Source organism: Fukomys damarensis, unplaced genomic scaffold, assembly GCF_012274545.1.
Source record: "Fukomys damarensis isolate Sample0158 unplaced genomic scaffold, DMR_v1.0_HiC HiC_scaffold_23, whole genome shotgun sequence".
Lineage (NCBI taxonomy): Eukaryota > Metazoa > Chordata > Mammalia > Rodentia > Bathyergidae > Fukomys > Fukomys damarensis.
The window spans coordinates 20,840,682-20,868,064 of NW_022900935.1; the positions used below are offsets into that span (position 1 = coordinate 20,840,682).

At 40.6% G+C, this 27,383-nt stretch overlaps 2 protein-coding genes across 4 annotated transcripts in view; one reads left to right on the plus strand and one right to left on the minus strand.

The window, feature by feature from the left end:
• Positions 1–20,685, minus strand: part of Tmem50a (transmembrane protein 50A) — a 27,909-nt gene extending 7,224 nt beyond the window's left edge. The window contains exons 1-5 of one of the 3 annotated variants that reach the window (XM_010633601.2): positions 20,583–20,685; positions 7,365–7,469; positions 5,095–5,207; positions 595–662; positions 88–180 (exon numbers count right to left, since the gene is read on the minus strand). In XM_010633601.2, the coding sequence (XP_010631903.1) occupies positions 88–180; positions 595–662; positions 5,095–5,207; positions 7,365–7,457 (367 nt within the window). In that variant the 5' untranslated portion in view covers positions 7,458–7,469; positions 20,583–20,685. The other 2 variants (XM_010633606.2, XM_010633582.3) reach the window with 2 other exon arrangements.
• An 82-nt stretch (positions 20,686–20,767) lies between these two features.
• Positions 20,768–25,518, plus strand: Rsrp1 (arginine and serine rich protein 1). Its single transcript, XM_010633567.2, has 5 exons — positions 20,768–21,011; positions 21,263–21,819; positions 22,787–22,938; positions 24,638–24,721; positions 25,102–25,518. The coding sequence occupies exons 2-5, from the start codon at positions 21,327–21,329 to the stop codon at positions 25,213–25,215; spliced, it is 843 nt and encodes a 280-aa protein (XP_010631869.1). The 5' UTR covers positions 20,768–21,011; positions 21,263–21,326; the 3' UTR covers positions 25,216–25,518.
• The last annotated feature ends 1,865 nt before the right edge of the window (positions 25,519–27,383 follow it).

Sequence of the window (27,383 nt, forward strand, 5' to 3'; positions counted from 1 at the left end):
AAAAAAAAAAAAAAAAAAAAAATCAACTTTAATGTAAAATTCAAGTGTTCCATGGCAATAAACCATAACTGGCTTATTTTCTCTTACCCTTAGCAACATAGCCACCAAAGAGAATCCACATGGATGTAATCAGAGATCCAAAGGACAGCATGAAACCAATGAACAGCCAAATGCGAGCACCTTAAAAGAAATAATATTATACCAGAATTGCTTTTCATGTGGCACCACTCAGTTCAATTAACTTTTCAAGTAGGAAAAACCTGAAGTCTAAAATAAGAACAGTAGAAGGAAATGAGTCAAGGATCTTTGTTTTTGGTTGGGGGGCGGGGTTGAGATAGGGTCTTGCTAAGTAGCCCAGGCTAGCCTCAAACTGGTGGCAATCCTCCTGCCTCAGCCTCCCGAGTGCTGGGATTACAGGCATACACCATGACACCTGGTGATCATATATGACTCTGACTTTCTGCCTTAGAACCCATAGTCTCTGCTCTAGGTATCAATCCATCCCATGCCTGATCTGAAGAAGTTAAGAAATTCATATGAAATTCTCATTTTAAGGACACAAACTCTGATAGCAATATGTCTGCATTTATTTACCTGTTTGACCCAGACAGCCTTCACTGTAACTATCACCCCGGACTTGTCCATTCGAAACTGCATTAATCCTATGTGAATAAAATAAAATCAAGAATTAGGGTCTCTAACTCCAAGAAGAAACTGTCTGTGACATCAGAGTGTCAGATATAACAAGTTAGTGTTCCCAAACCCAAGCTGGGGCTTGCACGATCTCAAGCAAATGCTTCTATCAGGCATTATCTCAAGCTGTGACTGTGGGCCTGGCAGCCTCAGCATAATCTGACAATTTGTTTGAAAACTCTCTGACCTTACCCCAAACCTAGCCAAGTAGACCATTTGGTCTCGGAGGCCAGATATCCATGTTGTAAAGTTTTCCAGGTGATTCTGTTGCTTGTTAAAACTGAAGCATGAAATTTTCAAAACATTATTTTGCTAAAGTTCTCCATTTGCACACATCAGACATTCTCAAGTCAGAGCCATGGATGGCAATGGCAGAGAGGCAATGAGCCTCAGTTGAACCAAAATTACTTAACATTGACTATGCAATGACTTTTTATAATTTTGTATTAATGTCTAATGTTTGAAATAATCATTATATTCCAAAATAACAGTATATTTTAACCAGAGAAGATCAAAGAAAGATTCAGGTGGTAAAATTCTGCTTTTTCAATCCTTGGTACATATTCTAAATACAGGAAACATTTCAGAGACTTTCTCAGAGTACCACCCTACGTGGCTTTGCCTTCCTTCTTTTTTATTGTGCCAATGGGGATTGAACCCAGAGTCTTCACACTGAGCTGCATCCTCAGAGCTTTATTTATTTAATTATTTTGAGACAAGGTCTTGCTAAGTCACTAAGTTATCCAGGCTGAGCTGGAACTTGCAAACCTCCTGCCTCAGCCTCAAGAGTTCTGGGAATAGAGGCCAGTGCTACCACACTCACTTGCCTTTCTAAATGTCCTTTGAAAAAATTTAAATATCATGGGAAGATATTCACAATATGTCAAATTAAAAGTTATCTACATTTTATATATACCCAGTTAGTTTAAAAAAATGTTTATGCATCCATCACTAAACATAAATTTCGTGAGGGCTGGAGCCATATCTATCTTGTTTCACATTTCTGCTCTCAGTGCTCAGCACAAATTTAGCAAATAATGGGTGCTCAATAAATATGTTGAATGTATGAGCCCTGTTTGTGTTTTTTTTTCTTTCACAAAAATACACAATCTTATTTATGCAAATCTATGCTCTAGAAGGAGCAAAGTACTCTGCTGGTTCTAAGAAAACTGAACTACCACATGACTCAGCAGTTCTACAATTCTTGGGTACATATCCCAAGGAAATGAGATTGGTGCATCAAAGAGACATCTGCACTTGTACTGGTGTTTACTGTTAAATGAATGGGTGAAGAAAATGCAGCACACATATACAAGGGAACGTTATCTAGTCATAAAAAAATGAAATTCTTCATTTGCAGCAACACGGCTGGAAATGGAGGACACTCTGCTGAAACAAAGTAAGTCGGGCAAAGGAAGACAAATGTCGTCTCACTAAAAGGTTCATCTCGTAGTCGTTAAAAGCAGAATAGTGGTTACCAGAGCCCGGGAAGGATACGGGAAAGAGAATAAAGACAGGATCATTAATGGGTGAAGTGCAGCTGGACAGGAAGAGGTAACTTCTTTTTTTCAGGGAGGGGGTGGTGGTGGTGGTGGTACTGGTGATATTGAGACAGGGTCTCACTATGTAGTTCAGTCCAGCCTTGAACTCACTATGTAGACCAGGCTGGTCTCAAACTTGTAGTGATCCTCCTGCTTCAGCCTCCCTATTAGAATTACTTCTGATGTTCTACAGAACAGGGTAACTATGAGTGACAATAATTACCTGCATATTTCAAAATAGCTATTAGAGAGAAATTTGAATGATCACAAAGAAATGATAACTGTTTCAAGTGATGAATATCCCTAATGTGGTGGCTGTATATATGTATTGAAATAGAACTGTACCTCATAGATATGAACAATTATTATATGTAAATTAAAAAATTTTAAAAGACTCATAATTATTTGTGGTGGTTAGTAGATTGTCAGCCTGAGTGGGGAATGCCCAACTGAACTGAGTCAGCACAGTTCTAGGCATGGAAAACCCTTCAGCCATTTCAGTGACAATTAAAAGTTTTAGTTTAAAAGGTCTGCTGGGTCATAGTCTAACACATAGTCTAATACAAGAAGATTTAAGTTGAATCAAAGAGATGGAAAATACTGATAATAACATAAGAGTCAAATCAGTTATGATTCTGGACCAGAAACCTAATAGAATTTGAGCTCAGCAGGAAACACTGTCTCATAGAGTACATCCAAGCTCCATAGTTGGGGCTGCTTCATAGGGCAACAAAATAATTTTTTTTTCTGGTTTTTTGAGACAGGGTCTCACTATGTAGTTGGGACTGATCTGGAACTATGTAGTCCAGGCTGGTCTCAAACTCACAGTGATCCTCCTGTCTCAGCCTCCCGAGTGCTGGGATTATAGGCATGCACCACCATGCCTGGCTAACAAAATAAGTTTTTAAAGAGCAAACTAAGAAAAAAAGTAGAGCAAATAAATAATATCACAAAAGTCAATCTTCTAAATCAGAACCAATGTTGAAATGTGTGTGGTCAGCTTTTAAAAAGGATTCTATGAGGGCTGGGGATTTAGCTCAGTGGTCCTGCCGCCTGCCTTGCAAGCACAAGGGCCCAAGTTCAATCCCCAGTACCAAAAAAAGAAAGAAAAGGATTTTATGAGCATAACTATTTCAATAAAGTAAGTTGCTCCAAAATGGCAAGAACGAGAAATACCTGCTTTCTAGCTGAACTTCAAAGAAAAAGACTAAAGCCCTTCGCTAGCAGGTGGCTTCTGAAGTCAGACCTCTACTTCAAGCAGGGATGAAGTTCCTCCAGTCAGTCACAGGCCATGTGCTTACTTAAAAAAATAAGTTATTTTGTTCATACTTACTTCACAAGTGCAGCCAAGTTTAAAAATGTGAGAAGTTTTGACCTGGTTTGGTGAAAGCCTGGAAGAAATGACTCCAAAATATTACCGTCAAACATCTGCAGAAAGCTGACTGACAGCGGTCATGTTCAGGCAGGGAGGACTAACTGGGAAGGAGCGAGAGGGAGCACTTTGTGGTGGTGGGAATGTTTTAAATCTTTGGGCAGCGTATAAATAAAAAGTTACTGATACAAACACACACACACACACACACACGCATATGATGTGTGCACTACAAGTACCTTCCGGAATTTATTGATACTGAATTTTAAATGACAGAGGGAAATAAACTATTCAGAGGTTCTGTTTAACAATGTCAGAAAAAGGACTTCCAGTTCACCGCCTGCCTCATAAGCCTAAGGACCTGAGTTTGATCTCTGGTACCAAAAAAAAAAAGGAAAAGGACTTCCCCTTCCTCTCTTTTTCAAAAGCCCATTCAAAATGAAAATAAAAGAAAAAAAAATAACATCAGAAAGGTTGATCTCCTCAGCAGATGAAATTTCAACCGAGGAGGGGCCCATGCTTAGCATTTGCATGGTGAGGGGTACAGCACAGGGCGTCCTTCCAACAGAAGTGGGGACAGGAATGAAGGGGTGCTGGAGGTGGATGGAGTGAGGAATGGGGCTGAGAACACAAGGATCAACCCAAGGTCCAGAGATGGAAAAAGGGATTCCCACCTCCAAGATCAAATAATAAGTATCTCAAACCTGTGGGCCACACTGTCTCTGTCAAATCATCACAAGTAAGCAGCCACAGAGCCCAAGTAGTGGCACGGGTGTGACTGTCCCAACAGAACTTGATTTATGCAACAGGCCTGGCTACAGCTTGCTAACCCCATATGGCCTAGAGCACCCTGGGTGACCACTTGCCCTCTTTAGGAAAGGGGAAAAAAGTTTTATCTTAAGTAATTGAAAGAACTCTTTGGAAAGAATTACAGCAACTAGTGAGAACGATGCCAGGGAAAAGTCCTCTTTAACCCTGATACCTGGAAGGCTAGCTCCTCGCTACTTATCGTATGAGGAAGCTCTGACCCAGGATTACAGCTTTCACTCAATTCTCTTTGACTGTTTCCTAAATAATAATGGGTACCAAGAGTCACCAGACAGCTGAAGAAAGGCCTATATCACGCTGAAGAAAGGCCTAGTTAAACATAAAGGCCCCTACAGGAAGCACCTGTAATTAAGGAAACATAAAGACACTTGAAATGAGAACCTGCCCTTGGAAATTCAAACATGAAGCTAGAAATGAAAACCCTGAACAGGCTGGAGGATGAAGGTGAGGAGATCTCTTGGACTGGAGATAATGTGGGAGAGGAGAGATGACAGGAAGACCAGGAAAGAACTGCTATTTTTCTGTACATTCTTCCCTACTATTCAATTTTTAAATCATATCCAACTTGATAATATTTAAACATTTTAAATCTTATGACTACAGGTAAAATAATGTTAGATTTTGACCATCTGTATAGATGGTGTCAGTAACAACACTTACATTAGGAAGGCTATGGTTGCTATAACACCACAGGCATGATACGAGTGGTTGAAATCTTCCATACTGGGATAAATAACGGCTGCATCTATGATAATCCACCAGCCTGTGAAAAACTAAAACAAAAAGAGGTGATACTAATGTGAAATTACAGCAATATATCTTACTAGCTAAAAAAGGGCAAGGTATTTAGGAGAAGATGCTCCTTCTAATGAATTTCAAGTTTCCTTACATGTGACATAACTGCATATAATCTGCACATGCCTAAAAAGCTGACTAAACATTAGATACCCTAAACCTACTTCATTTCATATTGCCGTAATAAATTCTGCAATCCAAGTTTGTGAACTACAAATACGGAGACAGGAAAAGATGACTCAAATTCCAACCTACAGAAGAAATACCCTAATACTGATATAGTAGCAGCCTCTAGAAAGATGTTACTAAAAATGAAGAAAAAGTATTTAAATTAAAACGCAGAACAATTGTTGGCAGTTGTAGCTATTCTCTTGATGTTGTGAAATAACAGCTCCACAGTTATGCTTTTTACTTCTGATGAATTACACTGTAGTCTTTTTGCTTGTTTGGGGTTTTCTTGTTTTTTTTGAGACAGGGTCTCACTACATAGTTCAGAACTGAGTATGTAGCCCAGTCTGGCCTTGAACTTGTGATCATCAGTGCTAGGATTCAGCGTGTGACACCATTGCTGGCACAGTGGAATCTTTAGATGGCATCATGTGTGATTTTAAATTCAACCTGAGCACCAGATTATAATTTATTTAACTGAACTTGGTTCTGGATTATCAAGGGTGAATGTATAATGAAAAAAAAAAAAACCATAACCACACAAATACTCATTATCTGAGCAGAAACTTACAATGAAATAGTACCAATAATGAAAAAAAAAAACCATAACCACACAAATACTCATTATCTGAGCAGAAACTTACAATGAAATAGTACCGTTTAGAAGGTGAGCAACCCCTTTCCCCAATCCTACTTCCCACCCTGACCAAGTCAGCTCTGGAAACTGCCATTTTTTTGGCAATTGTTTTACAGTAGCTATTTTAGGCTAATCAAATTAGTTTCAATGGGTTATACACAGAGCCATATGTTATTAATGACCTTTCACTGGCTACTATGAGTAATGGCTCATTTTATTTTTTATCCTCAGTTCAATCTAGTCAAGATATTTTCTTCATTAGACAAAAAGTTAAAAGTCTTAAAAAATATTTATAACAGCAGAATTTGTACATAAGATATTAGGTCGAAGAAGAGATAGACTTAGACTTTTATTAATTTGTTTACTTAAAATTTACTTAGGGGCTAGGACAAAGCTGAGTGGTATAGTGTGTATGAGGCCCCAGGTTCAATTCTTGATACAAAAAGTACCAAGTTAGTTAGTTAATTAACTCGTCAGAGCATATGGCATTCTAAGATCATGAAAGACAAAGATTAAACTGGGTGTGCTGTTCCATGCTTGTAAACCCAGCATTGGGAGGCTGAGGCAGGAGGATCACAAGTTTAATGTCAGCACAGGCAACTTAGTGAGATTCTGCCTCAAAATAAAAAAAGGGTGTGGATATAGCTCAGTGGAAAGGCTCTGGATTCAATATCCAGTACTGTAAAACAAACAAACAAAAACCAAAAATAATAAAAAGCAATAAAATACAAATATCAGATTCCTTGAGGACTTTGCAAAGTAAGTAAGAATTTTATTCTGGACCTGGGTGTGGTGGCACACACCTATAATTCCAGCATTTGGGAGGATGAAGCAGGAGAATCACCATGAGTTCAAGGCCAGCTTGGATTATATAGTGAGTTCAAGGCTAGTCTGAACTATGTAGCAAAACCTTCTAAAAAAAAAAAAACCAACAAAAAAAATTTTTTTTAATGAGTACGCTGTTATTTTTTCTTATGAGATTGAAAAGAAAGTTAATTCTAGGTTAGGGAGAAACACAACTAAATCTCTTGACTGGTTTTCACCTAATTGCTTCTCTGACACTTCCTTGTGCCTTACTGTACTCATCAAAAGAAAGCATAATCCATAGAATGAATAAACATATAATATACAATATTTGATTATGTCATTTTTATCATTCAGTTAAAATAGCCCAAGCTACTGATCAAATTTCAAATATATAAATAACAAAACAATTATTAAACTAAATTCAGTGTTCAAAGATTAAAATAAAAGCACAATTTTAAAACATCTTCAGAATTCAAAACATGTAACAGAAACACATTAAAACAATGAAGGCCCAAAAACTTACCAGAACACCAGCAGCAATGGAAGCAATAGTATTGCGCTTTTCCCCCCAGTCAATGCATTCTGAGCATCTCATACCTTCTAGAAATCCAGACATGTTTTCAAGTCACTTCAAAACAAAGAAAAACAAAATAAATACCTAAATGAAGTACTCTGATTTATTTGTTTCTCACTTGACTTATGTCCCTGGAAAAGTTAATAGTTCCGGAATAATTTAATAGAAGTTACAAATGCTTTACTTTAGCTCCACATACTTCTTGAATATTTGATTTAGCTTTTGATGAATTGTCACATTATGATTTTGGGAAACAAAATTTGGATATGTAGCTGGGTGTGGCAGTACACGCCTATTGAGGCAGGAGGATAGCCTCTGAGTTTGAGCCCAGCCTGGGCTACACTGGGAGTTCAAGGCCAGCCTGGACTACATTGGGAAACCCTGTCTCAAACAACAACAAAATACCCTGAATTTGTCCTAGCTTTTTTTTTTTTTTTTTTTTTTTTTTTTGAGACCGTCTCACTATGTAGTTCAAACTGGCCTTGAACTCACTATGTAGCCAGGCTGGCCTCAAAATTGCTGCGATTCTCCTGCAACCCAAATGCTGGGATTATAGGCATGCACCACCATGCCTGGCATTGTTTTAGCTTTTTTTCAATTTAAAAGATGATTTTGTATATTTAAGCAGTATGAATAAAGGTATATTTAAGTAATATGAACAAAGATGGGTAACCAAATATTGAAAAAATTTTAACTTTGGTTGACCTCCTGAAAACTGTCAGATCCTATAATTTCCACAAATATTAACAAATTAAATGACCCCTTAATAACCGAGTATTGTTTACTTTTCATATTACAGTCCAGGAGCACTAATACAATCAGGAGGTGATAAACTTGGGCTGAGTTAAAGCACAGGTGAAAAATATTTTTCTGGGGAACTTATGTATTTTTTCATAGAACCTTTGTTTCTTCCCACTCAGATTAAAAACACTGCATTACAGACTCACTGAGAGAGAAATTAGGGAAACAATTCCTTTCACAATAGCATCCAAAAAAAATGAAGTATCTAGGAATCAATCTAACAAAAGAAACAAAAGACCTCTACACTGAAAACTACAGCACTCTAAAAAAAGAAATTGAAGAGGATATAAAAAAATGGAAAGATATCCCTTGCTCCTGGGTAGGAAGAATCAACATAGTGAAAATGGCCATACTACCAAAACTGCTATACAGATTCAATGCAATGCCAATTGAAATTCCAACACTATATTTCACAGAACTAGAAAAAAGATTCCAAAAATTCATTTGGAACTGCAAGAGACCTAGAATAGCAAAAGCTATCCTAGGCAACAGACATATGGCAGTGGGTATAACTATTCCCAATTTGAAACTATACTACAAAGTCACTGTGATAAAAACAGCATGGTACTACCAAAGAAACAGACCTGAGGATCCGTGGAACAGACTGGATGACACAAAAACAAATCCAGATGTACTCAGCTACCTCATCTTTGACAAAGGAGCTGACCATCCTCAGTGGAGGAAAGATAGCCTCTTCAATAAATGGTGTTGGAAAAACTGGATTTCAACCTGTCACAGATTAAAACTGGACCCTTATCTTTCACCATGCACTGAATTAAAATCCAAGTGGATGAAAGATCTAAATATTAAAACAGAAACACTAAACTTGCTGGAAGATAAGTTAGGCAGAACTCTGGAAGACACTGGCATAGGAAAAGACTTTATGAACAAATCCTCAGTAGCACGGGAACTAGCAGAAAGAATCAACAACTGGGATCTCATCTTCTTAAAAAGCTTCTGCACTGCAAAAGAAACCATCAACAGAACTAAGAGACAACCTACAATGTGGGAAAAAAATTTTACCCGCTGTTACTCAGACAAAGGTCTATTATCTAGAATATACAAAAAACTCAAAACAATCAGCCCCCCAAATATAAAGACCCAATTAAAAAACAGGCATCTGAAATGAACAGACATTTCACAGACAAAGAAGTAAAAGCAGCAAGTAAATATATGAAAAAGTGTTCCACATCACTGGTCATTCGAGAGATGCAGATGAAAACAACACTGAGATTCCACCTCACCCCACAAAGAATGGCTGCTATCAAGAAATCAAACAATAACAAATGTTGGCGGGGTTGTGGGGAGAAAGGAACCCTTCTCCATTGTTGGTGGGAGTGCAGACTGGAGCAACCACTATGGAAATCAATATGGAGACACCTCAAGAGCTGGGACTAGAGGTTCCACTTGACCCAGCCATCCCTCTGCTGGGTATCTTTCCAAAAGAACTAAAAGAATCATATCACAGTGATATATGCGCACCCATGTTTATAGCGGCACAGTTTGTAATAGCTAAAACTTGGAAACAGCCCATTTGCCCATCAATTGGAGATTGGATAAAGAAGATGTGGTTTTTCTATAAAATGGAATATTACTCGGCCATAAAGAATGAGAATTTAGATTCATTCATAGGAAAATGGATACATATTGAGGATATACTCCTAAGTGAAATAAATAAGTCACACATGTGTAAACACTGAATAGTTTCTCCAGTGTGAATAAACTGTAATAGTACATAAAATCCTAATAAGATAACTGACATTGTGAAATGGGAAGCAAGGGGCTAAAAGGTGTAGGGAAGGTGGGATGGGTAGGGGAAGAGTAATAAGGGAAAAGAAAAAAATGTGAGAAAATAAAAAGATGGAAATAAAGTGTTTGTAAATGGGGAGGGGAGGAGGCGGTGAAGGGAGGGCAGGGACAAGGGGAAAAAATGAGAACCAAGACCTGTCATGTAGAGGTACAAGATCCCAACAATGAATGTAACTGTACTGTATCCCTAAAATGTACCAATAAATTCAATTATTTAATAAAAAAAAAAGAACACTGCATTGCAGGTTTTACCTCTACCTACACCCTTTCCTTTCACTTTATTAGTTTTTCCTTCTTCAAGTCTGCCTTTGGTATCATTTCTATGTAAATATCCATTTTATTTTACTATAGCCTCAAAAAAGCAGACCAAAAATAAGTAACTCACTGCTACTGAAATTACCATAACTGGCCTAAATTACCTTAACAAATTACATAAAACCTTCCTACAAGTTCAGTTGTGCAGAACTGGCCTGAGACACACCCACGTTCTCTATTTCAGAATATGAAAAAAATTGAATTCCCTACAACTTGCTAATAGTCAAGAAAGGCCAGGCATGGTGGCGCACACCTGTGATCCCAGCACTTGGGAGGCTGAAGCAGGAGAATCGCTGTGAGTTGAGACCAGCCTGGGCTACGTAGTGAGTTTCGGGTCAGTCTCAACTACATAGTGAGGCGCTGTCTCAACAAACAAACAAACAAGAGTAAGAAACACCCAAACTCCCACAGCTACTCTGTAGCCAACAGTGATGACAATCCAAAACCATGATGCCCTAAAAGTACGACTTCAATTTTTTATCGTTCGTTTTGAAAATTAAATATTAAAACTATGATTACAACCAGTGCTAATATACCTTTGGGATGAGTTCAGATACGAAAATTCACTTTGTTCTTCCCTGAGAAGAACAGCAACCCATTTTGTTTTTATTTTCGGTTTACCCTAATGACCCCGCCTTGAATCCATTTTTCTTTGCATGACTACTGACAAACTCGAACCCAAACTCCGCCCTCCAGACTCCGAGAATTGCAGATCCAGAGAGTGGGCTGGGGACTTGAAGATCTGGAAACTAGTTCTAGTTCCGCCACATCTCTCGCGGCGGAACCAGCCAGTTACAGTCGCTCTCGGGGTCTGTGTCCAGCCCCAAAGCAGAGGGACAAGATGACTTGCAGGGTTCACCGTGATGTCCCGGGCAGGGCTGCAGTGCCCTCCCGAACTCCCTCCCCCGGACCGAGCTTGACGAGTCTTCCGCGGTCGCGCTGTCCCTGCCGCCGGTCACAGGACAGGAGGAAGTGGTCAAGATGGTCCAGCGAGGCGCAGCTTCCCACAGGGTAGAGGCAAAGACCCGTAGGCGTCAGCCGCGCCCTGTCCAGCCTGCAGCTGCTCCCCCTCACCGTCACCCACGCGCACTTACGTCCAGCCCTGACCGTACAGTAGCTCCGGTGTCCGGTGTCGCGCCGCGCGGAGCCGCCTCACTGCCCCTAGTCTCAGCCTAGAAAACAAAACCACCCCAAGCTGCCGGAGCCCGGATGTAGCAGCTCCGCCCCCACCCCACCCCCGGGCCAGTTTGCGCATGCGGAGACTGGGCGGAGGGCGGGTCGCGGAAAGACCGGTAGGGGCGGAGGCCTGCTGCGCCTACTGAGTGGAGGAGTCTGCGCTGGCCCGGGGGCGCGCCGCGGCTTTCCACCCGGGTTATCGTCTGGGGTAGGAAGTGCTCGTGCGCGCGCCTTTTAAGGGTAGATCCCAGGAGTCGCACTTTTGCCTAAACTCTGGAAACACAGGTGTCGCGGCCTCAAAATCCGTCCTGGATGAGGCGGCGAGTTGTCTAGTGCTGGGGTCGATCTCGCAGCTGTCTCAGCCGTGGGTGGCAGGTAGTGTTTTGTCTTGCGAGGTGCAAAAATTGGCTGCAGGAGTGCAGCCTCGCAGCACTGGGTGTTTAGGGTTTTTAAGTACTCTTTTTTTTCCTAGGAGCATTGCAGCTGCGCCTCACAGAGACGGGTGGCTCCGGCCCAAACCCCGCTCTGTGACTTTCTTCCAGGACTTGACCTTTCTTTGCTTTGTTTTATCAGAGGGGTTTCTCGGGCTCTCATTACTGACTTTTGGGGCTGGATGATCCCGTTTATGAGAGCTGTCCTGTACATTGTAGGATGTTTATCTGTACCGTCTTCTATCCACTCGATACAAAGCAGCTCCCCCAGTTGTGACAACCAAAAATGTCTATAGGTTTTGGCAAATTATGCCCTCCCGGGGAAAATAGCCAGGTTGAAGAGGCCACTATTTAGAGGATATCCTGAGTTTTCGGTAAGTGACCCTTTGGAAACAGGATCAGCCTAAAGCAGTGATGCTTTAGCTCAAGGGTCTGCTGGCCACGACGACCTTCTTACAGCAACTGTCTTTCAGTCCCGTCCCGTCCCCCACCCCCACCCCCCGTTTCTAGTGATTAGTGGCTAGGAGTGGCAGCCGGCTCTGAAGGCGCAGGTTGGAGGAGGAGCCACCACCAAGGAAGTGCTGGCTCTGCTCGAGTTCTTACCCCTCATCCCCAGTAAGGAGAGGCACTGCTGCTGTCTGAGATGCTAAGACCGGCTCCTTTTCCATACGGACCCCGGAGCAGGTCTCTCTCTGGTCCCTAGCATAGGAGCCTACCCGATTTCTCCAGGGAGATGCTACTACAGCTCTGACACTAATGTATGAACCCAGAAGAACACTGTGGATGGAGGGATTTGGGATGATGCCTATTCACTTTAGTGAAAAAGGTGGATCACTTGCCTTTAAGAGAGGCAAGTATGCTTATGTTATTTACGCGTATATGGGAACAAGTCTATGAGTTGGGTAGGGTGGTTATTTTGTTTCAATACATGAAATCTATGTAGCTTTAGGTTTGGGGGAGGTCACTAGTTGATTAGTAGATCAAACCCTATAATACAATACATAGCCTTTATTTTTTTGTGGTGCTGAGGATTGAATCCGGGGCCTCAAGTGACACAGGCGAGTGCTCTGCCACTGAACTACAGCCCCAGCTCCATAGCCTATTTTTAAATAGTATTCTTATTCCTCGGGATTAAAGGTTCATGGTGACTGTTTAATGTGTAAAGGCAGAGGAACCTAGTGTAGCCAGTTTTTTTTCTTTTTTGTGTGCTGGGGATGGAATTCAGAGCCCCCCCCATGTTAAGCAGGCACTAGGCATTAAGACATACACCCAGTCCCAGTAGACAGTTTTTCTTGTTTGTTTTGTTGTGCAGTGGTACTTGGGACCTTGTGAATGCTAGGCAAGCAGTGCTATACAACTGACCAACATCCCCAGTCCTCAGGAAGTTCTTAAACTTTTTAAATGTCTGCTGGTGACTAACATTAGTTTACCAACTCTTAACAGCATTAAACAAGCCTTGAGTAAAACTTATTAAGCTAATGACTGTAGGAGAAAGGTATGAACTTTCCTTTCTCTTTGTATCTCCTCTGTCGCTTTTTTTTTTTTTTTGAAAACCTTTCCTGGCTTTAACATGATTGTCAAGTATTTTATAAACATGCTTGATTTGTCATTCTTAGTCTTTTGGGAATGTGCTATAGAATTAATGAATGTGTTTATCTTTTTTGTACATAGAATGGAGCTATTAGAAGAAATAGCAAAAGGCAATGCAGCCAAAGCTTTAGGAACAACCAACCTTAGCCTCAGAATTGTTCCTATAGGTAAATAAACACATCGTGGAATAGCTGTAGCAAAAACTGTTGCCAAGTTTGAGGTAAGTAATCCAGGTATATCTAGCCAAACAAACCGTTACTGCCAAAAAGATATGATTAGCCATTTTTATTTGCTTTACCTCTGACTGCACTTCTAAGAAAGATTAGCTAAATATAATTTGTTATAGTCAAAAAGCAGATCTGAAAATAGTAGACAGGCTCTTATCTATGAAAATGGAAGAGTAAGGGAAGGGACTTTATTTTTTATTCTAGGGTATCCCAGAAAGCTTCATATTCTAGAAAACCCCTCCTTGGTGCAAAAAATTCTGGTTTCCAGCATTGAGTATGGGAGATTGGGGGAGGGGAAATATAAAACCATATAGTGGTCCAAATAATAAAGACAATACTTTTCATAGTGTAAATAAATATGACAGGGCCAGGGATTTAGCTCAGTGGTTCTGCCGCCTGCCTCGCAAGCACCAGGACCTGAGTTTGATCCCTGGTACCAATAAATAAATAAACAAATAAACATGACAGTTGTCTGCCTCTGCTGAATGCTGAATTGGTGTCCATACCCGGTGGTTCATGATAAAAAAAAAAAAAAATACTGCGTGGGTGACTAAAAAGAGAAATTTTGATAACAGATATGTTGGTGCCTTACACTGTAGAGTTGATTCTGTCAGATCTTAACAGTTTTGCTTTCTATATCATATCAAGTAATGTGTTGCATCACAATAAAGTGTTTTTGAGGGCTGGGGGTGTAGCCCAGTGGTGTCGCTGCCTGCCTTGCAAGTGCAAGGTCCCAAGTTTGATCCCTGGTACTAAAAAAAAAAAAAGTAACCAACAATAAAGTATTCTTAACTCTTCAGTGCTTTGACTTGAAAAATGGAGTTTCAAATTGACTTCTTATTTATATGAAGATTTTTGATGAAAACTCTTAAGTATAAAACAAAAGACTGTTGTCCAAATACAAGCTAGTCTTTGCTCACTATCTGCATATCAGTACAGAGTACAGATGTACAATTTAGCAAATTCTATTCAGTCTATAAACTTCTTACCAAAGAAAATTAAAAGATCTCAACTGCTAAGTGTTTTAAAGTCTTACTCTCTGCATCATAAGAATCCAGTGCTAAAGGCAGGGCGTGGTGGCACATGCCTGTAATCCCAGCACTCAGGAGGCTGAGGCAGGAGGATCGCTGTGATTTCAAGAGCAGCCTGGGCTACACAGTGATTTCCAGGTCAGTCTCAGCTACATAGTGAGACCCTGTCTCAAAAAAAAAAGGAAGAAAAGAAAGGAATCCAGTGCTAAAAGTTAACACACAATAGGGCCAGGGATTTAGCTCTGTGGTGTCACTGCCTGCCTCACAAGTGCAAGGACCTGAACCTGAGTTTGATCCCTGGTACCCCCGCCCCCCAAAAAAGTTAAAACACAAGACAGAAATGGTGGCGCACGCCTGCAATCCTTGCACTTGGAGGTTGTGGTAGAATTGTGAGATCCAGGCCAGCCTGGGCCATATAGGGAGTCACAAGGCCAGTCTATATACCAGACTCTGTATCAAAAACAATAAAACAAACAAAAAGTTAACATGTCTTTAGTCCCAGCACTCTGGGAAGCTGGTAGCAATTTTGAGCCCTGCCTGAATAATTTGGCAAGACACTGCCTCAAAATAAAAAACAAAAAGGGCTGGATATGAAGTTCGGTGTAAAGACCCTGGATTCAATCCCCAGTACCACCAAAAATAAAAAAAGTTAAACATTAAATAAAAAGGCAGGCCTTCCCACTGAACTATATTCCCAAGCCTTTTTCATTTTGAGACAGGTTCTTGCTAAATCACTAAATTGCCCAAGGTAGGCTTGAATTTGTGATCTTCTTACCCCTTCTTCCCAGCACTGAGCCACCATGCACTATGTCCTAATTACTTTTCTTATTACTGAGACAAAATACCTGACACCCAAGGTAAAAGGAGGAAAGATTTATTTAGCTCATAGTTTGCAGAAGTTTCAGTATGTAATTGGCTGGCTTGAAGGCAGGGTGGCATTGCAGAGGAGAAACAGCTCATGGTAGGCAGAATGTAGCAAAGCAACAAAGGGTGACTGCAGCTCTTTGTCTCCCTTATGTTTTGTCCAGGCTACTTAGGGCAGGTAGCACTCACACCCTTAATCCTAGTGCCCTTGATCTAGCATTGCACCATGAATCAATCCCAGTGTCACACACTCTAGATCCAGCTTCCTCTAAAAAAGACATGTGATAATCTGGAATTTGTGAACCCTTATATGTCTTTGTTACAATTTTCAGAATTTGTAAGACTCTAGGGTATAAGTATTTAAGAGGAGCTTCGGTTCATTCATGTGTATAGCCTCAGAATCTGAAACAATTTCCGCTTTATACCTAGTGGTCAAAAGTTGTATCTATTATCATTGTATGGAATTGGCAATGGGGGAGATAGGGACTTTTCTTGAAGTCTTTAGGATAGAAAATCTGAATTAAAGGCAGTGAAACACTGAGAAAGTTTATGCATAAGAACAATAATCACAAATTATGTCTTTTTTGTTACTGATTTCTGTTAGAGACTGAAGTGTGTCTCTCCAAATTTGTATTTTGAAGCCCTAACTCTCAATGGGATTGTACTGGGAAAGAGCCTATTAAGGAAGTAATAATTAAGAGGCATAAAAGTAGGGTCCTAATCTAACAGGACTGGTATCCTTATAAGAAGAGGAAGAAAGCACAGAGGAAAGGCTACATGAGACGACAGCTAGAAGAAAACCACCTGTAGACAAGAGAGGCCTCACCAGAAACTAAGCTGGCTGGCACTTTGCAGTCTCCAGAACTGTAAGGCAATAGGTTTCTATTACTGAAGCCACACAGTCTGAGTTGTTGCTATGCCAGCCCTCATAGACTAACACAGGTGTTAAGGAATTCAGTTGCTATGAGGGGTATCACCTTAGAATGTGAAGAGAAATATCCCTCCCCTGTATGGGGGAGGTGCCTTCAAATTCCTTGTCGTAGGTGCTATATTAAAAAAGAAGTCTATAAACTTCTCTGAAAGTTATGTACTAGATCTCTTTCATGCAAGTAGTGCTAATAATTTAAAAGTCCTGGAAAAATAAATTCATTCAAATTGTACATTTGCAACTACATTGTTGTAGCTGTGGAACTGTTTTTATGCTTTTCTTATACAATGGAGTTAATGGTGACAAACTGTCTATTAAGAAGTGTGTAAGAAAACTGCCTATTCATTTTCCATACCCTGTTTGGCAAAGTGTGACACACAGCAATAGAAAAAAAAAATGTAATCCTGGGGCGCATCTGTAAGCTGTGCTCAGTGCTGCCCTGTCAGCTTTCAGAAGAGCATTTGCACGCTGCCCCACACTGACAATCTGCACATCCTGCAATTGGGTGGTGACAGTGTTCTCAAAGGAAGTGTGAATCACAAGTACAGCCAGGTTTCCAGAACTGTTAATTCTTCAAAGCACCGGATAGACTTCCAAAAGGGAAGCATAACAATCTCAAGACCTAATAGTATGTCCTAATTAAGATTCCATGAAGCATGTGATTGTTGTCCTGACAAAACAGTCTCTATGAACACATTTTACCGTTAAAAAGGCAGAGGCCCTACCAGAAAGATTCTGTATTTAAATCCGATATGGTGATGCACCCCTGAAATCCCAGCACCTGGGAGGATTGCTGTGAGTTCAAGGCCAACTTGAACTACATAGCAAGACCTTCTCTGAAAAGAAAACAAGCAAACAAAAACCCTCAGTGGATAGTTTTAGAAACTGATTTGTATGGGTCTGGGGATTTAGCTCTGGTGCCACACCTGCCTACCAAGTACAAGATCCTGAGCTGGATCCCCGTACCAGAAAAAACAAAAAAACTGATTTGCATATTCAGCAATATCATCCTTAAGAGAAATAAAGGCACTAAATTAAATTAAATTAAAATTCTTAACCAGGCATGGCAGTGTATACCTGAATCCCAGCACTCTGGGAGGCTGAGGCAAGAGGACCGTGAATTTGAGCCCTGCCTGGGGAACTTAATGACTTAGACAGACCCTGTCTCAAAGTAAATAAAAAAGGATAGGGATATTGCTTAGCACAAATACTTTGGGTTCAATCTCTACTACTGCAAACAAAACAAAAGCCCAAAAACTCTTGTTTTTGGATTTTCACAGCAGAAGTATTCATAATAACAACAATAACAACTACAACACAAGTGTCCATCAGCCAATGAATAGATAAACAAATGTGGTACACACATGTATCAGTATGATGTATTATTCAGCTACACAAAGGAACTAGGTACTGTTACATGCTGCAATATAGATGGAAATTGAAAACTGGCTAAGCGAAAGGAGCCAGACACAAAAAACCAACTATTATGTAATTCCACTTATATGAAGTATCCAGCACTGGCAAAGCTATAGAGGCACAAAGTTGGTAAGTGGTTGCAAGGGCCTGGAAATGAGTTGTAATTGCTCATGGGCTGGGAGTTTCTTTTTGGTTGATAAAAATGTTCTGGAATTAGTGGCGATGGTTGCACAATGAATATACTAAAAACCACTGGACTGTATATATTATGGGAAGTATTTTATAGTTCTAGTAGACTATGAAGTACGAGAGTACCCATTTTGTAGTACAGCTGTGTTAGGTGTTTAAACTGGGTATATGTTAAGGTAAAAACTTTGTTTTACTTTTATGAGACAAGGTCTCACTATGTAGCCTAGGTTAGCCTTGAACTTAAGAGCCTTCTGCCTCAGCCTCCTAAGTGCTGGAATTATACACGTGCACCACCATGCCCAATCTAAGGTTCAAAGCCTTTTAATCACTCTTCTCCCAAATCTTTTAAATTTTTATTACATGTTTATACTAATGATCACATTAAAAATGATTGCATTCATCATGGGAAGTTGATACATATATATAATACATCTTAATTCTTTTTGCATCTCCTCCTCTGTTCCTGCCCCCTCTTCTCTTAGATCCTGCAGGTGTTTTTTGTTTTTTTTTTGTTTTTGGTACCGGGGATTGAACTCGGGTCCTGAGCTAAATCCCCGGCCCTTGCAGGTGTTTTCTTTTCTCCCATCCAATTAGGTAAAATGTGTGTTATCTCAGTGTATCGGTCAATTTTTTTTTTTTTTTTTTTGGTACCAGGGATTGAACTCAGGTCCCTGTGCTTGCAAAGCAGGCGCTGGAACCACTGAGCTAAATCCCCAGCCCCATTGGTCAACTTTTTATAGGTAGATTTAATATTTCTGATAAACAAGGTCCCTGTGGGCTTGATGAACAGATGTTCACATTCTTGGCTAACCACAATCTTATCCAAATCTACACCTCTGGGTTTACTGTACAAAATCTCCCATCATAACCTTTTGCTTAATTTTCTGTCTCCAAATTCTAAAACGGGTATTTCCATTTGTTTGCTAAAATATTCTCGTCTCTGCCCTATGATTGTCCCACCAGACCTACTTGAGATTCTGCTTATTTCTTCAATCAGAAAACACCAGATGAGAGTCTGCTATATGCAATACTCTGTCCAGAATGCTGGGATAAAGTAAGACCAAGTTTCTGTACTTATGTAACTTACATTCTGGCAGGAAAAGCACGTTACAAAATGAACTAAGACTTAATCACAGTTGTGCTAAGTGCCACAATCCGAGATACAGAAAAGTAAGATAACCTAAAATGGGGAATGTCCTATTTTGAGGGTCATGAGGGCATTCTCATAGTACGATGTGACAACCTTCCTGGAAAGTAATATGACTCTTTTCCTCTTTGCATCCTCACCCTTGTGATAAGCATGTCAGTTGGAAGTTCCTCTGCTCCTTTCTGAGAGCTGTGCTTACCCCACCACTACTGGAGATAACTCCTGCAGTGGTGCTGGGTCTTTATTGCAATCAGTAGCTCCATGCTGTGTCCTTTATAGAGCTGTGCTGAGCATTTGGATTAGGAACTGCAGATAAACTCCGTGCTACTGCTTTTCTATGTTTCTGAGGCATCTCTGTTGGTGAAAAAACTGGAAACTATGCAAAAGTCCATGGATAAGAAATAAGGAATAGGTGGGCCAGGGATTTAGCTCAGTGGTTCCACCGCCTGCCTCACAAGCACAAGGACCAGAGTTCCATCCCTGGTACCCCACCCCCCCAAAAGAAAAATGTGGAAAAAAATCAATTTAAGAGATTTATTTTGCCTCAGATTTGGTGGTTTCAGTCCGCCATCAGCTGGCTATATATTGCTCTTATGCCTGTGGCATGGCAGAGAAACATGGCAGAAGAGTATGACAGAGGAAAGCTGCGCAGCTCTTAGCAGCCAGGAAGCAGAGAGCGCCCGACCGAGCTGAGGGACACAGTACAGTTGGGAAGGTCATCCTCATGACTCCCTTCAATCCCCACCGCGCCTGCCACTTAAGCATAAGGCCCAGAGTTCCATCCCTAATAGTAAAACGAAACAAAAACAACAACAAAAAAATGCCTTTTGTAAAAGGAGTGTATACAGTAATTAACTCTTTAGTTAGTTCATTCAATAAAACGTTCATCCACAATTTTCAAGACATTACAGTAATGTTTGCAATGCACTCTAAATTCCTGGAAACAGTTCCTGCACCAAGCGTATGGTCCTAAGAATGGACACCTGAGGCATCATTCTTACCCCTTAAAGACCAACTATGGCTGCCTTTGCATATTCTGTCTCTCTCTTGATTACCTTTACTGGTCAAGACACGAAAGTAAAAGAATCTGCATTTTCCAGGATCCTGTGATATTCTGGGAGATGGCCGTGGTCCCCTCTCCATCTCCTCACCAGTCCTGAGCCTGGCGGAGTGTCTGCGGGACACTGGATAAGAGAACTTGCCCAAAGCACAGCCCAGCCATGCCAGCCGACAGGTGCACTACCTGGCGTCCAGCAGCTGCGAAAGTTTACTGGCTAGGAGCCGGGCTCTTCCGTTCTCTCTGAACGGAAAACAAGGAAGCAATGAAAACCCGGATGTAACGGCTCCGCGCAATCGGATCGCGCACGCGCACCCTAGGTAGTGCTCGCGCGCCGAAGTAGGCGGGGTATGAAAAGAGGAGGGCGATGATTGGGCAGGAGGGGAGTCACGCCTACCGCGCCATTCTCTGCGCATGCCCCAGGCGTCAGCTTCTAGTATTTTCTTGATGCGTCTGAAGACTTCCGGCTCAGTTCACGTCCGAAGGTGAAAAGGGTTGGATGTTGCCTTTTTGCTAGCGAGCGCTTATACGAAGCTTCTGTTTGTCCAAAGTTTCGAGAAGGAGGCGTCTGTAGGGCCTTTCCCACCATCCTGAGTGAGGCGTCGGCACCCTGCGGTGAGTGGTGAGAGGACAGATCCGTAATTCTCTTCGGCGTGAGTGGCTCCTGGAAAAGCGCCTGGCCGGTGGCGCAGGAAGCGGGGCGATAAGGCCTAGTTTGTTTTGGGATCCGCTGCCTTGACGCGGAGTCGGGCCCTTAGGGCGCGGTCCCATCCTCAGCCTGCGTCTTGCTCCGCCTCCCGCGGTGGCCGGCCGGTTACCCACTTCGGGGCTTTGATTTTTTCCCCCTTCCTCCTGTTTGTTTTCAGGCACTTTGGAGTTTGAAAGAAGGGAGTTTTTCTAAAGAAAAGGAAGCCGAGGCTGGGGGCGAAGATGTCCAACTACGTGAACGACATGTGGCCCGGCTCGCCGCAGAAGGATTCTCCGTCCACCTCCGGGTCGGACCGGTCCAGCCGGCTGTCCTCACGATCTGGGAGCCGCTCCTCATCCCGAAGCTCCCGTTTCTACTCTCGCAGCTCCAGACGCTCGTCCTCCGCGAGTTGCAGCCGGCCTCGGAGAAGGAGCAGGTCGAGGAGGCGCCACCAGCGGAAGTACAGGCGCTACTCGCGCTCTTTCTCGCGCAGCCGGTCCCGATCCCGCGGCCGCCGCTACCGGGAGAGGCGCTACGGGCCGCCCCGGAGGTATTTCCGGTCTCCCTCGCCGCGCAGGTCGCGCAGTCGCTCACGCGGAAGATCAGGCTTCAGAAGGTCGCACTGCGTCGTCGTGAGGGCGCGGCGGTACCCGGAGGGGCACGGCCGGTGGAGGGAGAGATCGCCGTCCAGGACGAGGTCACGGAGCCGAACCCCCTTTCGTTTGAGTGAAAAAGGTGGGTGGTTTGTGTTACACGCCACGTTGTTACCGTCCCCTTTTTATGTGGAAGGTAGCAGTGTCAGAGTAGTCCAGGGAACCGAAGTTGTGTGTAGTTTAATATTAGTTACTTGTTAGGGAAAGAGGGAGGCGTTTGGCTAATAGTTTACAACTGCAACTAATTTAAATGGACACCGTTCTTTGCCGTAGAATTAAAGTGTAAAAAAGGTCCGAGTGTGATGTTAACGGCTCAGGTTAGAGAAAACTTTTTTCTTAGTGGCTGGCTGTTCTTAGTACAGCCTTTTATTTGTTTTGTTTGTTTGCGGTACTAGGGGTTGACGCCCCAGGGCGTCTGACCTACTTATTCGGCCTTTTAAAAATTATTTGAGACTAATTCGGTAAGCTCCCCAGGTTGGGCTTGAATTTGCAGTCCTTCTGCCTCAGGCTACCAGAATACGGTGATGGGTTTGTTGTTGTTGTTGTTTGAGACAAGGTCTCACCGTGTAGTTCAGGCTGGCTTCCAACTGCCTAAACCTTCAGAGTGCTGGGATTACAGACTTGGTGCAAAGGACCACTAGGATGGCCGTTTAAATGTTAGCGGGGTGCTGAGGCAGGAGGATTGCAAGTTTGAGGACAGTGTGGACAATTTAGTGAGACTAAAAAGGCTGGAGATTAGCTCTATGGTAGAATGTATGGGTTTGATTCTCAGGATTGAAAAGAAAAAGTTAGTGACAGTTCATTTTAACTTTTGCAGTTAACAATTGAATGTGAAGAAAGGTGTCAGCTCTTGGTCAAAAAACTCAAAAATTATTACATAATTTACAAACACTTGTTTTTCTCAGGAAAAAATTACAGAATTAATATTTTCCTGAAGTTACATTTTACTTGTGAAAAATAAAACAAATTGCTGTTTTAAGTTTAAAAAAAATGCACGTTTTGTGGGAACTGCAGCATTAATGAATGTCTTAATCTTTTTTTTTCTTTAGAGCGTATGGAGCTGTTAGAAATAGCAAAAGCCAATGCAGCAAAAGCTTTAGGAACAACTAACTTTGAATTGCCTGCTTGTCTCAGAACTGTTTCTGTAGCTAAAGAAACAAACCATGGAGCAGCTGTAGCAGGTCATGGCACAAAGTTTGAGGTAAGTGTTCTAGATTTATAAAAAAAAGACCTTTGGAAAGCTATTGTCAGAAAAGGTGTGTGTGTGTGTGTGTGTGTGTGTGTGTGTGTGTGCGCGCGCGCGCGCGCGCCCGGCACGTTTTTTTTTTTTAGTACTGGGGATTGGGGCACCCCACCCCCACCCGTCTTCACTGGGCTGTGTCCCCAGGCCCATTTTTGTTTATTTGAGACAGTGTCTCACTATGTAGTACAGACTGGTCTCAAACTCATGGTGGTCCTCCTCCCTCAGCCTCCCCATTGTTGGAATTAACAGGCATGTATGACTGTACCCAGCTTATTTTCTTGTTGGGCTTTTTTTTTTTTTCTCCTTTATTTCACTACAGCCTGGGATTGAATTTGGCAATCTTCCTGCCTGAGCCTTTCAGAGTGGTGAATTACGGACGTAAACCACCATGCCGGGCTGATTAGCCATTTTTCATTTATCTTAGACTACACTTCCTAGAAGTCTAGATACACATATATTATTTGCCAGAAACAAAATGTCAGATTTTAGAGTACTAGCCAGGGCTGTACCCATGAAATGGGAGGAAGTGTACTTTATTGTCAGTTCACACCACTTTAAGCCTTTTATAGCACTATGATGTCTTGTTGGTACTTTGATGATTTTTGTTAAGCTTTTATTTACTGTAGTCTTCATAGACAAGTTTTTAGCTTTCATTTGAAGCATTATATTCCCACAGAGTTGTAGTCAACATACAGTATAGTTTATCTGCTTTATTTCTGTCTTATAGAAATCATGAATGTGGTCTCCAGACAATGATGAAGAATCTGTTGGTAATTGGTATTTGGGCCAAAGAATCAGAGGTTTAAGTTTATATTCACACACTGAAAACTTAGTTGTTTGTTTTTGTTGTTGTTGGTAATTCCGTGTGCATGCTAGAGTATGGGATAGGTACTATACGTATATGGTTACCAAAGAAAAATTTTTAAATTAACCAAAGATGCACTTTGTAACAGTGGGGCATCTGTGGAATAGATGTCCCTTTCATGATATATGCAATATATTCCAGATATTTTGAGAGATTACAGAAGAGGAGGCCTGCTTCACTTGCAGATAAGTGTACTATAATTCTCAAGAAATGCACAGGATGTGCACTGGCAAGTTGCCTTGTGCTTTTGTTATGTGAAATCTAAACTTAAGATTGATAGCTTTGAAGATTTAAGGTAAAAATTGATAAAATTAACATGGTAAAGATAACCCTTTCAAAATGAATTTTTTCTTGGAACCCAAGTGTGGGTTTGCGTACTCTTAGACAACAAGTACAGTGTTGGTTACTTGTTCAAATGATGAGGTGCCCTACTGACAAATGGTTTAGTTTGTTGAAACCAGGCATTTTTTTGGTATGACTTTACTTTCAAGAGTTACTTGATTTTGGGCCGGGATTTAGCTCAGTGGTTCTGCCTCCTGCCTCCCAAGTGCAAGGTCCTGAGTTCGATCCCTAGTACCAAAAAAATACAAAGAGTTACTTGATTTTGCAGCAGGGGAATAAAATAAGAAGAATTGTGCCTTGTGACAACAGTTTTTTATGTTTTTTAAGCTATTAAGTCTATGGTGTTAGAGCCGGCTTTGGGAGTGTATGACTAAATTTATATAAAATTGGCCTCTGTGCAGAATTTAAAAACTAAACTTAAAAAATTCTCTGTCTCTTTTACCCGTCTAGCTGTCAGAAAAGCTAACTGATGATGGAACTAAAAATTCTAGTGAAAAATCTTCCCAGCAAAGAAACATAGCTTTTAGTTCTAATGTAAGTATATCTGATCATTGACTACTCAGAAATTGAGTTTAGATTATTTGCATTGTACATACATTTTTGTTTTTTCTTTGTGGTAATGATTTGGGGTCTGTTGAGCCTCTTTGTACATAGAATTATCAGTTCAACATTTTTGTCTTTTTTAAACACTTCTCCCTTTTTATTGAACTAAGAGACTGTTAAAAATTAAGGGCTTAAAAAGCAGAATCTCAGTTGTCACACTATTTGGTTTCTTGGCTTCATGGTTTGAATCGTTATTCGATAAGGTCTGTTTTGTCTCAGCTCTTAAATGGAGTTAATGGATTTTGTGGAAACTAAGTGTTTATATATCTGAAATGTTTGTGTTTTGTAAGATGACTTTTATTGTCTTACAGAATTCTATAGCAAAACCAATGCAGAAAACTAACACTGCTGGTGAAGAGAGATCTTCAGGATCACCAAAAATAGACAAGAAAAAAAGCCCATATGGACTGTGGATACCTGTCTAAAAGAAGAAAATGAATGGCTTAAGGTTGCCTCAAACTGCACTTTATTACAAGTTTGTTTCCAGCATTATCCCATATCTTTGAGTCATTCTTTTTTATAATTACTGCCATTAAAAATCAATGCAAAGATACATAAATATTTACTAGTAAAATATTAACATTTTAGGTTTCTTTTGAAGATGTGAGAACACAAACGGATCAGCGATTACACAGGTGGGAGTCTTCTATACATATTTGTAAATATTGTTTATCAGTTGTGAAGTGATATTTGTAAGACAGACTAATTGAACTGTATGTTTTGTATATTTAATAAAGTTATTTTTATTACTTGTCTTTATTGTGTATATTTATTTAATGAAGACGCATTAGGCAGCATCTCTTATTTAAAGTTTTCTCATTGAAAATCCAGGTCTGGAGTAAGTAGTTTGAGAAGTTTGCTTAAAGTTTATGAAACATTGGTGTGGTAGTTTACTGTGCAGGAATAGCCCATGTCCCGAGTGGCTCACAGTAGAAACGACTGAAATGGACTGCCTCACTAAGTCTAAAATTTGTTGAGTTACAGTAGCTACTCTAAATACTAAAGTTCATAAAACCATTTAGAGATTCCTTAATGCATTTTTTGTTTTTTTTAGCTGGTCTGTACAGAGTTCAAGATGGTCTTGAACTCACAGCAATCCTTCTGCCTCAGCCTCCCCACTGCTGGGATTACAGGCGTGCGCTACCATGCCTAGGTAGCACAATTTTAAATGTAAACACACTTTAGTATGAACTGGTTACACTATTTTTGTTTATGTGTAACTACATATGCTCTAGAAAAACTTAATTTTTACATTTTCACAAGTGTTACTTGATGTTTAATTGAATGTAAGATACCAGATTCATAAATTTAATGAGTTTAGTATGCTTTGCTTAAGCAACAAAGCATATCTTGCTGGAACCTAGGCTAAAAGTAAAAATTCTTTTAGACTAAAAATACGGATGAGATTTTTTTTGTTTGAAAGATTTGTCCTGTTTGACAGTGTAGGTTTTATTCATTTTATAGGCATGTTTTTCACAGTCACTTGCCATTTAAAAAAATTTGGTATTGGGCTCCCAACTTGGGACCTTGTACTTGTGAGGCAGATAGTGGCACACTGAGCTAAATCCCTGGCCATTATTAATACTTCTATTACCATCTTTAGTTATCAGCTCCTCGTTTGCCAGATTGGAATTTCTTACCTAGTGTGTCTGACTTATCCCAACCCTAGTCATACTTTAATTTATATCAATGGCACAAAAATGATCTTTTATGGAATTTGTTTTTTTAGCCTATATTTCCCACAATTACTACTTAAGTTGTGTTCTTTTTAGTTGGATGAAATAAAGATTTAAATTCCATTTTTTTCTTAAATTGCATTATATATTTAATAATGTTTTACTAGTTTTAACTTTATTCCGAGGGTATTTGCATTTTGAAAGATGGCATTTTATATCATCTCATAAGATCCATCTCCTTTTTCCCATAGATGTCTGAGGTTGTAGTGTAGAGTGTGGGACAGATACGCACTTGTACTTGTGCCTGCTTCTAAAGAGGAGGACAGATTGGGGTGAATTCCAGAAGCCATTGTCACCTTTTCATCACAGTTTGAAAAAAAATTAGTATCGTTGCATCCCTGCCTCTAAAGCTCCCAACTTGAGTCAAGTCCAGACATTTAACAAAATTCAGGAAAACAGACGTTAGAATTTTTAGGCCCAGAAGTATCACATTAAAAGCACAATTTAAGGGCTGGGGATTTAGCTCAGCGGTTCGGTGGCCTGCCTCCCAAGTGCAAGGACCGGAGTTCAATCCCTGGTACCAAAAAAAAAAAAAAACAATTTAAATACATAAGACTTCAAGATGCATGAACAGTAAATACAATATATAATCATGAAAATACACATAGGACCCTTCCTCACAAACTATGAAAGATCCTCATTTACCAGTATGGTTTGGCAGTCAAAATGGTTTCTGAAGATTAGATAGTTGCCCTTCTTTCCAAATTTTAATTTCAGCTGTATATGTCTCAGAATCTTTAAAAAATTGAGCATTTTTCTCCATTAAAGTAACCAGTTTCTGCATTGTCATTTGAAAGCCATTTCCAGTTGTCTTTGTCTTCAATTCAGTAATGGACACAAATTTTTTTTTTTTTTTT